This window comes from Fukomys damarensis, unplaced genomic scaffold (assembly GCF_012274545.1).
Source record: "Fukomys damarensis isolate Sample0158 unplaced genomic scaffold, DMR_v1.0_HiC HiC_scaffold_21, whole genome shotgun sequence".
Classification (NCBI taxonomy): domain Eukaryota; kingdom Metazoa; phylum Chordata; class Mammalia; order Rodentia; family Bathyergidae; genus Fukomys; species Fukomys damarensis.
The window spans coordinates 34,282,476-34,295,289 of NW_022900933.1; the positions used below are offsets into that span (position 1 = coordinate 34,282,476).

The 12,814-nt window shown below is 49.2% G+C and overlaps 1 protein-coding gene and 1 non-coding gene across 2 annotated transcripts in view; one reads left to right on the forward strand and one right to left on the reverse strand.

Moving 5' to 3' along the window:
• Positions 1–11,461: 11,461 nt before the first annotated feature.
• On the reverse strand, positions 11,462–11,736 carry LOC117287169. Its single transcript, XR_004518382.1, has one exon.
• Positions 11,737–12,699: 963 nt separating this feature from the next.
• The window catches only part of Glrx5 (glutaredoxin 5), an 8,645-nt gene continuing 8,530 nt past the window's right edge, over positions 12,700–12,814 (forward strand). The window contains exon 1 of the mRNA XM_010609241.2: positions 12,700–12,792. Within this exon, the coding sequence (XP_010607543.2) occupies positions 12,700–12,792 (93 nt within the window). The remainder of the gene's footprint in view (positions 12,793–12,814) is intronic.

Consider the following 12,814-nt stretch of genomic DNA (forward strand, 5'->3'; position numbering starts at 1 on the left):
GTCACCACTGAATTAAATCCCTGGCCCATGCTTTTTTTTCTTTTTTGACAGGGTGTCCCTATGTAGTCCAGGCTGGCCTTGAACTCACTGTGTAGCCCAGACTGGGGAACTCACAGCGATCCTTCTGCCTCCGTCTCTTCAATGCTGGGATTGCAGAGGTGCGCCACCTCGCCCAGCTCTGCTGCTTTTATAAAATCTAAATATCAAACATTCAGGAGGCACAGCACTGGATCCGAAGACCCCTCCCTAGGCTCTGGTCCTTGTTCATGCTGCCAATGCGCTAGCTGTGTAATTTGGAGTCACTTCTGAGTTTTGAGATCTGAAATGAAGGAAGTAGAAAGGATCCTCTCTAAATCATTCCTCCAACTTAAAAAATTATAAGTCTTGAGTGTATTAGACAATAATATCACTTAACACGACTAAACATTGCCATTACTATTCTCTGAGGAATAAGCACCAGTATAAACAAGAATGTTAAAGCACAAATGCTACACTGAAAAAAGAAATCCTCCTCCCACAAGAGGCTTGGTATGTTTTTCCCATCCATGGGCAGCCTGGTCTACTCTGTCTGCTTCTGTCGGGACGATTTTAAGTGTGTTTGAGTCTGCAATCGCTTTAATTCACGCATGGTTAGAAACCACTCAGAATGGTCCCTGTTCCGCCTTCCCAGTTCCCCCAGGGCAGCACTGCTTGAAACCAGGGTGCTGTGTCACGGCTGGGATTCTGACAGCAGATACTATTCATGCAGAATGAGGCCCCTCGGGATGGCCCTCTTTGCTCAGCTTCGCCCTCCGGAGCGCCCCCAGGCAGCTGCTCTTCCCCTGGTGCTTGCTGAGCTGTGGCCCGTGGCCCAGATGTACCAGGCTCCCTTGACAGGACGTCGGTTGCCGCTTCCAGCTCTCAGCCCTTCGGTGTAATGCCACACACACGTTGTGCACAAGTCTTCCTGTCTTGGCCTAAGAGGGAGGCAGCAATAAGACACACGGGACATAGAAATAACAGCACTGTATGCAGCTGCAAAGGCAGCAGTGACTCATGGAGGAAACCAAGGCTGAAAGGAGGAGAGGCGGCCTGTGTGTTCGGGGAAGGGCCCCTGCCTTCGGTGGGCTGGGCCCAAATCTCAAATGAGTAACAATGATACTGGACGTGAAGGTTTAACCTTTATGACTCATGTGACCCTCAGCACCACGCTTCATGATGGCTACGATTTATCATCGGGTTTTACAAAAACAGAGCAGAGGTGATGACTTGCCTCGAACCCACGACTCACCTGGGGTCGGCTCAGTGCCCGCCCGCTCTTAATCACGCGACCTCTGTCTGGCAGCCATCGTGGAGCTGTGTTTTCTGGTCACGAATCAATTCCAGTCTATTTCTTAGGCCATATTTTTCACACAGAGCTCTGGTGCAATGCAGAACATGACTGCTCCTTCTGGGTCAAGGTTATTGAGGAGAAGTCAAGATATTTGGCAAAGGAACTCTACCAGCTTTGGCGATACGTAAGAAGTCTTGGTTCACCTGTGTAATCGCGGCACCTGGGAGGCTGAGGTGAGAGGATCACCATCAGTTCAAGGTCACCTGGGCTACTTAATGCGACTCTGTCTCAAAAAAAAAAAAAAAAAAAAAAAGAAGAAGTTTTTGTGTGACATCTGTCAGAGGGAGAGCACCGATTCAGAGGGTTGCTCCGTGTGCACGTTTGTGTGCCCATGGCAGGGCTAAAGCTTCTGGTTGTGTTATGTGCTCTGCAGCAAGAAAACAGAATTGCAGCTGTAGCAGGGCCGCTGAGCCCATTTCAGATAATGAGAGAAGTTTTGCATTCTCAGAACTGCTACCTACCAGGTACAGTGGACCCTTGACTTACGAACTCAAACCGTTCCCTAGGGCTGGTTGTAACTCAGTTGGCCAATTGAAGGCTCGGGCTCCTCTACACAGCCTTCAAAGTCCCTCCGATCTCCGAGTCCTTAGCGAGACACAGGCCCAGGATTTTTCAGTGAGCCCCACACAGGAAAGGATGTGGTCATGTTCCTTCCAGAACACTTTAAGGGTTAAATCAGAGAATATCTGGAGGCACAAGTGGCCAGCATTTGGTTCCCAACTCAAGACTTTGTAAGTTAAAAGTTAAATTCCGGCCATAACTCAAGTTGTTTGTATGCCAGGCTGGTTGTAACTCCAGGGTCCACTGAAAGTCACACCTGTGTGAAGCTCACTCCATGGTTCCTAAGCAGGCAATGAGTGTGATTTCTCTTCGGTCATAGTGTGGATGGCTGTAGGCCCTTGGAGTCCTTCGGGCTTTAGCAGCTATGCACTCTGAAGCTTGTTTGCATGTTGGTTTTTGGTTTGAAAGTCAAATGCAACTTGCATAACATCAGTGTTTCCAGCCCTGGGGTTGCAGAATGAAAAGCTCCCTGGATCAGAGCCTCCAGACTCAGTGTCTCAGTGCTTGACATCCCAGAGTCACCCTCCCAAGCTCCCCGCACCCATGGCAGGCTGGCTGGCTCTCGGTGTCTTCCTTGTGGGTTGTACAGAATACTGACGACCACCGTGTGCTACCAGCTTGAGATCTGTGCGGATGTGTCCTCTCACAGCAAAAATTCACAACAGAAACAACTTCCTGGGCTGCACAAAGACAGCCTGGTACTAGCAAGAGCCAGTCTCAAACAAATGAAAGCAAAAAAACAAAAAGGAAGACTTCTCCAGAAGAGGATTCGTGTTTTTGCTCCCCGGAGACATATTTTTGGAAGTTGCTGAAGCTTTTTCTCCTTGATTCAGCCAGGCGTGGCTGTTGTGAATAGGCCACAGTGATAGAAGCTCTGATGGGCAGGGTGCCCAGGAAGTGGGGAGGGCCCTGAGCCCCGGGGCGTGGCCTTGGCCCTGCTGCAGTTGTGAGCAGCCTGGCCTCCCTAGACAAGCAGCCGGCCTTGTGCTGGGAGGAAGCCTATGCTGGGGCTACTTTAGCCCAGTGGGCCAGTGAAGGTCAAACAGGTCACGTGTCTGTGCACAACCCGTCGCTCTTGGTGACAATTCCTGTTTGTTTTGTTGGCTTTTTTTTTTTTTTACTGAGCCAGGATAGGTCCCTGACAGCCAAGCTTACTTTCACTGCACAGCCTCATTCTGTAAATCCTTAGAATTTTGTCTCAATGCCTGGTACCTAACACACACAGATAAAATGCTTTCCAAAAGGATTGCTACAACTGCAGTGGCGTGGCGTGTGGCCCAGGAATCTGAAAAACTGAAATCTAACTGGTGATGTGAAAACCATGTTCCGCAGACAGAAGCAGCCTTGTGAAAGGGCAGGAGAGAAAATGTCATCCCATCCCGCTGCCCTTGAGCCTTGCAAGGCCCCTGCTAGCACCGGGCCCAGGCTCAATCAAGCAGCTTGCACAACCCAGGCAGTCAGTGGAAAAGTGTGTGTGTCCGCTACTGACGACCCTGCGCGGATGGCAGGACAGCTGCCCTGAGAGAGGGGCTTGCAGCCCAGGGGAAGCCTGACAAATTCCCTGGCCAAGCCCTTTGTGTCCCGGAGTCCCCGGGAGGTTAGGGAACACCAGACTGCTTCAGTCCGCCCATGTTTACCTCATTGTCAGGTGCAGCCCATCCAGAGTCCTTACCTGGCTTCGCTCTGCGGCTCTGACAACCTCGATCACTCCTTGTCCACAAAGCTCTGGCTCCAGTTTCTCTACCTGCTCCCTTTCCAGTTTGTTCCCCACTGTGCTTATCCCCAGGGGCTCTTCTCTGTCCCTTCCTTCTCTCCTTTTCCCTGCCTGGACCTCTTATCAAAAGATCTCACCTGTTGAGACTACGTAATGTCTCCTCTGCTTCAGAGACAACCTGACCACTCAGATGTCCCTCAGATGCCTTGAGACTCAGATTGTCCAAAAGTCACTCATGGTCTGGCCTTTGCGATGTTCCAGCCCTGTCCCTCGAGTCCCCTATGTCAATGAGAAGGAGCTGCCAGGGGCCAAGTGGACATTCAGTGCCCTGCCCACCATGTGCCCGTACCAAGGGCTGTCCATCCTGCCTCAGTATCAGCTCTCCCAGCAAGGGTGCCTCCACCCATGCCACCTGAGCCCTGCAAAGGTTACATCTCACAGCTTTCTCCTGTCACTTCGGCCACCTCCCGTCCCTCCCTCTGCCAACACTCCTGCAGGCAGGCTCTCAACTCTGCAGCTTACACTCCTCCAGGGACCCTGTCTCCCCTCTGAACCCAGCCATCCCGGTCTCCATGTCCCCAAGCTAACAGGACACCTCTGCTCAGGATCTTTCCTCTTCCTAGAATTCCCTCCCTTTTACACGGAAGCTCCTGACCTTTCTTTGCAGAAGCTGTTAAAGTGTCACCGCCCTACACCCAGCCCTCTCTGGTATGTGGTGGCATTCTTGTCTCTGTCCCCATCCCAAGACCGTGAGGTCCTTGGGACCTGGCAGTGTCTGGCTCCATCTAGCACCACCCAGGAAGTGAGTCAAGCTTCGTCCAGCACTGTAAACGCACCTGCCCCATAGATGATCAGTAGCCATCCTGCCTACCCAACCTCCTGCTGAAATACTTACATTTGGGTCTCCCTTATTTCGTACTTAGCAGTGCCCACGCAGAGCAAGAGTAACAAGGCCAGCACTGCATGTCAAACAGGGGTGGTAAACACTTCCTTTAAGTGAAAAGGTGAAGGTACAGTAAGATAATTTGGAGATCACATTTAAATAACTCTTATTACTATTGTATCGCGAGCATCACAGAGTTTGGGACTGCTGAGATGCTGGCCCATCCTGCTGACCCTGTTACACGTTCCTTACAAGATTTAGGTAATGAGCAGGGATAGTGCTGAGGTCGAAAGAGGAGTCCCATCCGGAAGTGGAAGGTCTCGTGGGTGGGCACCATGGACAAATAAAAGGATGGCTGCTCCCCTGGAGCACTTGGACCCTGACAGCAGTGCACCAGGGAGGCCCAGGGGCTCAGGGAAGCGCGCCTGCTCGCTGACCCTTCTATGTGCATCCTGGCTCGGATGGTACAGCAGCAAAGGCTAATGTCGCATAGCCCTCTCATTACATCCAGCATTTGTTTTACAGTTAGAAAACTTCAACTTTATGCCAAAACCACCCAGTCCCAGTCCACCTAATTTGTTTTTCTTTGCTGAACTGGGGATTGAACCTAAGGCATTCACACCAAACTATATCCCCAGTCCTTTCTTTTTTCCTTTTTTTGAGATAGGATCTTGCTAAATTGCCCAAGCTTGGCTTGAGCTTGCAATCCTCCTGCCTCAGCCTCCCAGAGTGCTGGGATTATAGGCATGTGCACCATGCCCTGTCCCTCACCACCTAATTAATACAGTATTGCTAAGAGGTGGACCATATCACAGACTAAAATGAAGTACACAAAGGAATAAAACTCGTCAGCTGGCATAACGGAGGGAGTATTAAATACATTGCACATTTCTTTGACTTCTTATCCAGAGCATTTTGGAATGTAACTTCCCTTTCCAGGTGCCTTGGAAATATTACACAAGGCTCTAGTGCCCAGGAATAGTGACGTGAATATCTTCCTCCTGCTGTCAAACGCTTCCAGAACCCTGTCTCTAAAAACAGTCTCTGAATGTGTTTAGTTTTTTATCTCCTATCAGTCCCCATCTGATTTGTGTCAGCCTCTCTCACTGCTTCAAAGCTGTGCTGGCTGAGAAGTGTAGACATCTCAGGCAGAATGGAGGCTTCCTAGGGCCGGGCAAACTGATCCAACAGTCACCAGACTGGAATCCCTTCTTGAGCACAATGGACGGGTGCCCCCTACCTGCCTCGCGGAGTAAGACACGGACTCATCACAAACCTCCCCAAACCCAGTGACTACGCAAGAAGTCTTGGATCACTGCGTGTGGTGTGGTGGCACAGGCCTGTGGTCCCAGCACTCAGGAGCCTGAGGCAGGAGGATTGAACCAGCCTGGGCTATGCCGAGTTCAAGGCCAGCCTGAACTTCAGAGCCAGAACCGGGCTCAAAGACAGACAGACAGGTTATTTTTTAACCCAAACAAAAATTCCTTTGAGGAGGAGGAGAGGACTGGCTGCCTCCCGAGAGAGGTGTTTGGCAGAATGGCCAGATGGTCACACAGGAGTCGGGGCACCACAGGGCACTGACTCAGGACTGCACAATTTTGCAAGTGAGGCCCAGTCACCAAACACATAAGAAAACAACAAAACAAAAAGCAAAACATTCCCTCTTTCCACTTTGTTTGGAGATGAGGTCCCACTACATGGCCCAGGCTGGCTTTGAACTTGCAGCAAACCTCCTGCCTCAGCTTCCCAGTGCTGAGATGATAGGCGTGCCCCACCACACCTGGTCACTGCATTTTTAAAAAGCTGGATGTAACTGCTTCATAAAAGTCTTTTACTAAATGTGTTTGAAAGGCTGGCTCTCTGAAATCTGTTGTACTTTCAAGAATAAAGTTTAGAATTAACATGGTATTCTTCCAGCCATAAAAGCAGGAGGAAAAAATTTAAAATCCTCCCACTTTCTCCTGAAAAGGAAAATGAATTGGGTATGGTGTCACTGCAATGCCAGCTACTTGGGAGGCTGAGGCAGGCAGACTGTCAAATTCTAGGCCAGCCTGGGCAACTTAGCAAGGCACTGCCTCAAAATAAGAAAGAACAGGCTCGGTGATAGAGCACTAAACTAGCATGTGTGAGGCCCGGGGAAAACCCCTAGCTAGGGTCACCCGACCTCTGACCCTAACCACTCTTCCTGGCAAAACAGGTGAACTTCCCTCTTTGCTAGAACTGCGGCAGTTCACAGAAATGGACTCCCACCATAGTAACATTTAATTTTGAAGGCTTGGGACTATGACGGCTTCAAGGAGGGAGTACAAAGGAAATTCTGCCTCATCCCCAAGACTGTTTGACCTTGGCAATACAGTGTAACCACCCTTCAAAAGAAGACAAACCTCCTGAGTGTTCTCAGGGCTGCAGCTCTGTGATTATCAGAGGCAGTAGTTTGGGGCTGGATGCATCTTCCCTGAGGCTTTATTTTTGTGGGGGTGGGTGGGTTTACGGGCATTGAGCTTAGGACCTTGCGCTTGCCAGGCAGGCCTGGCACCATTGAGCTAAAAACCCCCAGCCCACCTCTGAGCTTTTATACTGAGGCCCTGGCTCCTTGTTAGAGGCCTCCAGAATGCAATGATTTGAGTTACAGAAACTATCTGCTGGCAAAAAGGAGCACAGCACAAAGCATTAACACTGCTCCTACCAGGTGGCTGAGGAAAAGCCAATATTTCTCTTGCCTTTAATCGAAGGGCTTAGCAATTTGTTTGTTTGTTTGGAGACAGGTCTTGCTATGTAGTACACGATGGCCTTAAACTTACCATGTAGCCCAGGCTGGCCTCAGACTCATGATGATCCTCCTGCCTCAGCCTCTCAAAAGCTGCCATAACAGGCATGTGCTACCACGCCTGGCTAACAAGTTTTTGATTACCATTTAATTATTTGTGTATGAGTACATGTGCACATTCTGACACAGGGTTTCCCTGTTGCACAGGCTGGCCTAGAACTCATCATCTTCCTGCCTCAGCCTCCCAAGTATCTGGGGTTGCAGAACTGTGGCTCTATACCTGGAAATTTCTTTTTTAATTCATTAAGTTTATTGGTACATTTTAGGTATACAGTAGTTACATTCATCATTGCGAATTTGTACCTTTACATGATATATCTTGTTGGTTCATATTTTTTCCCCATTCCCCTGCCCTCCCTTCAACCCCTCCACCCCTCCTTATTTACAGACTGTTTCCATTTTTTTCCTTTTCTCATATTTATTCCTTTCCTTTCCCCTACCCATCCCACTTCTCCTTTAGACCTTTTCTTCCTATTTCACATCATGAAGTATACATTCTGATCCTTCTGATCCTTATTTACACTTTTAGTTTTTCACACCAGAGAAACTATTTAGTATTTACATGCCTGTCCTATATATTTCACTTAAGAGTAACACCTTAATGTGCATCCATTTAGCTGTAAATGTCTCTAGTTTCTCAATCTTTCTGGCAGAGTAGTACTTTATTTTATTAAAAAATCTCCTTTACCCAGTCTCCAGTTGATGGGCAATTGGGTTTTTTTCCAAGTTTTAGCTACTATAAACCACGTTGCTATGAACATGGGTATACATATATCACTGTGGTATGATTCCTTAATTCTGGAAGATACCCAGCGGTGGGATAGCTGGGTCAAATGGAACCCCTAATCCTAGTTCTTTGAGGAATCTGCATGTTGATTTCCACAGTGGATACAGCAGTCCGCACTCCTCCCACCAGCAGGGGAGCAGGTTACCCGTTAAATTCATAACGCAACCATGCGATAGGAGATCTGACTGTGGGGCTCTTTGCTTTGGAATAAAATATAGTTCTCAGTAGAACAAAGTTCAACAGATTATGATTTTAAAGGCCTGAGAGCTTGGGCCTCAGTGTGAGAAAGAAGCAGGAGGACAACAGGGAAGACAGGCTGAGGACTATGCTTTTGATTTCTTCATCTCATCTCTGGATTGAAAGTGTTGTCCTAACTTAACAAAGCATTAAAGAAAAATCACTGCTCTGTCCAAGATCTGTACGGGCAGGGCCAGCAGGTACCATCCAGACAGGAATTTTCTGCCAGGCTTTCTGGTGATGCAGTGATTCAGCGGGAATATAAAATTGGCAGGTGAAGGCAACAAAATATATCAAGAAACAGCGCTGTCATCTTATCACCAAGATAAAATAAGTACCAAAGGGGACATAATTTGGAGACCAAAACATTTGAGGACCATTATCCCAGTGTTCATGTAAGGTTCGAGTGGATTTATGAACACAAAAGTTGTTCTGGAGAACAAAAATGACTGTGAACAAGACATCACGTTGGGGCAATCATTTTGGAGCAGGGGGCACAAACTGTTTCCCTCCACTCTGAAGTCCTTATGTAAAGAAATCTTGAAATACGCACAACTTTTATCAGACATCCCAAGCAGTTTTCAAAACTCCAAGGGGAAATTAGGAGGGGTGGGAAAAATCTGAGGAAAACCAAGCTGTATTTCATGATCCTCAGGGCTGGAAGCCAGGCTCATGCCCCATACTCCATACCCAGGGCAGAACCAGGTTCTTGAGGCTTTCAGGCTGCTCCCAAATGCTCCCCTGCCTCCTGGGTCTGCTCTGGACTCACTGCACCCCAATACGGTGCCTCTGAGGGCAGGCAGGGGAGCTGGCCCTCTTTGTGGACATCAAGGGTCAGCAAACCCAAGGCTGTTCCCATGCCTGAGTGGTAGTTACATGGACAGCTGCCTTGTCAAGGCATTTTTAGCTCTCTCTGGGGATTAGATTCCCTGGGAGGGTGGCTTTGCCTCCTCCCTCACACATCACAGGATGATTCTGCCGTTGTCAGGGAGCCATTAATTACCAGGCTGCAGTGAGTGATCTGTGAAGTTACTGGGTAAGAAGAGCAAGGGCTGCACACAGCAAGGTTTCAGGTTGCATCTCCCGGGCCTGGAACTCTGGGTCCCAAATGCTATTTTGGCTCAGGAATGTTTGGTGGCTCTGCCCCTTGTGTAACACAAGCAGCCACTTTCCTCTCGGGATACAGGCACCAGAACAGACACTTCCCTACCAGGGACTTAGGAAAGACCCTCTTCTCGGGGTTGAGGAACAAGAACACCGCCATGGGAAGGAGGAAAGGGAGGGGAGACAGTACCTTGCTGAGGGTCCCAATGAAATGTCACGTGGACCCTGGGACCCTTTGCTGGGGCTGAGACAGGAAGATCCTATCTCAAACTGTAAGTGTTCGTGCTATGGACTCAGTGGTGGTGAATTCGCCTTTTATTCTTTTTGGTACTGGGGATCAAACTTAGGACCTTGCCTCTGCGAGGCAGGCATCACTGAGCGAAATCCCTAGCCCCTTCAATTTACCTTTTGAAAGGTGGATGGAAATGATTTTTAACGGATTGTAGTGAAGTATTATCCATGTATAAACACAGGGAAGAAAAACATTTTTAGGATGCCTGAGTCAGCATGACTACAAGGTGACCAGTTTGGGAATTAACCTGTGGTGAAGTTGATTTCATCCTGGGACCCTACCTGGAGGAATCAGTTTCTGTAGATGTCTCATCCCCAGGGAGAGAGGACCAACCCTCTCATCACCGTCACCCGAGATGACTGCAGGCCCCGACCACTGTTTCAAGAGTACACTGTCATGTTCTCATCATTAAGAGTTACAGAAAGAAGAAGCCCCAAACCAAAGTGTCAATCATATATAAGTTTAATGCTTTGGAAGAAATACTTTGAATGTTATTTTCTTTGCAGCCTATGATCACTGCTATTGGGTCCTAATACTCCAGGAGCAGTATTTGACAAAACCAGAATTTGCTTCTTATAGGCGTGTTTTACTAAAACGTTAAATTACCATTATTATTTTTTGTGGTGCCAGGGATCATGGGGGTGTGTGTACATGCTAGGTAAGCCCTCGACCGCTGAGCTACATCCGAAGCCCCCTAAAAAGTTAGACTGAGACACCTGAACTGCTTTCCTGCCTTTTCTTGCTATCAGAGCCACCCTGGGTCCCCCCAGCTCTCCCGCATGCCTCCCCATCCCTCAGCTTCCATTATCATCTTATCCCCTACTCTACAAAACCCAGCGCTCCACTGGAATTTTGAAAGACAGGCTTTGTACTCTTCCCGCTCGAGGATTACTTTCAATTTTGCCCAAAAGCTGCATTCTCAACTTAATAAAACATCGGATAGCTGAAAAAGAACTGTACGTGCGAAGCCAGCATTATATATATAGCAGGTTAGGGATGTGATCCTCTCTACGACAACTCTGCCTCAAGAGCCTCAGAAGTTTGCAAATTCTCCCTCCTAGGCCATCCAAAAGCATAATTAGACAATTCACAGTAGACAATAAACAGTGTAGGTTTTTAGGAACAAACTGTCATATTTATTTTTCTACAAAACGAACTTACTCCCATATAAGCATGAATAAATGGCTGGATGCTTTTCGGAATTTAGCATATTCCCTACTTTTAGGGGAACCACTTCACCGGCTTCTGAAACAAGCTGCTTCAGAACAGCAGCATTTGCCTCCCGTGTCCCATTTCTCAGGAGGCTTGTTTCTCTGGTTTACCTGGAATCAATGGATCTGCAAAACAAAAAGAGTCTAACTGTGGGTCCCACTGGAGGAAATTAACAAGCATTAATAACACTGGAGGGGCAAGGAGATGGTAGCGAAGAGCTTCTGGGTGATGGCCTGAGTATGTTCATTCTGCAGTGCTGGGTACTGAACCCAAGGCCTTTGCACTGAGCATTATATCCAGTGCTTTTCATTTATTTTGAGGCAGGGTCTTGCTAAATTGCCCAGCCCGGACTCAAATTTTCATTTTCCTACCTCAGCCTCCCAGAGCGCTCACACTAGAGGCATGCACTAGCATGCTCAGCTTCTCTACAAGTATTTCTTAAACAACTCAAGAGTTTGAAAGAAAATAGCTCATTTGTAGCAGTACTCAGTGTCCAACAGAATCCACTGTGTCTGCTAAACAATATCTCGACTGCAAAGCTTCTCTTACTGTTGGTGGATCGATAATGACACAGCACAGCCATTATCACCGTGGCAACAGTACCCAGGAACTATCAGAGGAACATTGCACATGAAACCGCTGCCTCTCGAGCGGGCATGCCTCAGCTTCCTCTGGAGTATGTTTTCTCTGCAAGTCTGGTGTGCTCTAGGGTACCAGCAACCCCGCGCGGCTCCGAGACCACAGATTGGACCGAATCCAGGGAGTCCTGCTCTTTGGGTTCATCCATTTCCCCCAGGAGTCACCTGTCGGGTTCTAAAGCACTGTTCTACCTGAAGACTGTATCTTAAGTGATGATATGTACATTGGCGAGACTCCTTTCTCTCCTCCGCGCCCCGGCTTTCCGCTACTCATCTCTCACGCTAACGACAAGCCCAGTCTCCCTGGAGATTCCGTGCTAGCACTAATGCGGTACTACCCACTTACGTCTCCTTTTCCAGACAAGTTCTCCCTCCATCGTCCAGGTTGCTCTGGAACTTCCTGGTTAAAGCGATTCTCCTGCTTCAGCCTCCGAGCGAGAAGGCTGCAGGCGCGCGCCAAGAGCCCGCCAACCCATTCACTGCAGCTCTCTGTGCAAAAAACCTTTACCGGGGCCAGGCCCACGGGCACAGGTGAGCTGGAAGGCCGCGGGGACTGAAACCCAGCGATCACACAGGCCGGAGCGCCTTACACATAAAGTGGATAAAAACTGTCCCACAGACAAAACCGCGCACCGGGCCACCAGGTCCTCAACCCTCCGTGCCGCGGGTCCTGTGGAACCCGGGTCGCCCACCTGGAAGAGAGGGCGGCGACCTCGGAACCGGAACCTCTCTCGGGAAGTGACCCTCCTCCCCGGCGTCTGGCGGAACGGCAAAGTCCCGCCCAGAGCCTGTCCTTGTTGTCCCGGAGAATCCTTGCCGGCCGCGTCCGCTCCAGGAAGGAAAGTCGTCTGGCCGGCGTTTTCTCTCTATGCCCTCAGTGTGACTTTGATGGACATTCACATCTCCAATCAACGGACAAAGCTAGTACCGACAGCCATTAGAATGTATAGAGGGGCGGGTCAAACTTTGGAGGGCTACCGCCCACCAGCCGGCATAAGCAACTTGATTGGTAACATCGAGTGCTCGTAGGCTAGGGTTGTCCAATCACGGAGAGCAGTCGGGAGCCAGCCCAATGAGAGCCTCCGGGAGGCGGGCCACGCCGCCACCGGCCTTGACTAGGTTCCCGCTGGCTTCAGACTATTCAGGCCATCGGGGGTTCTGGCTGGCGACCCGGGATGAGTGGGACC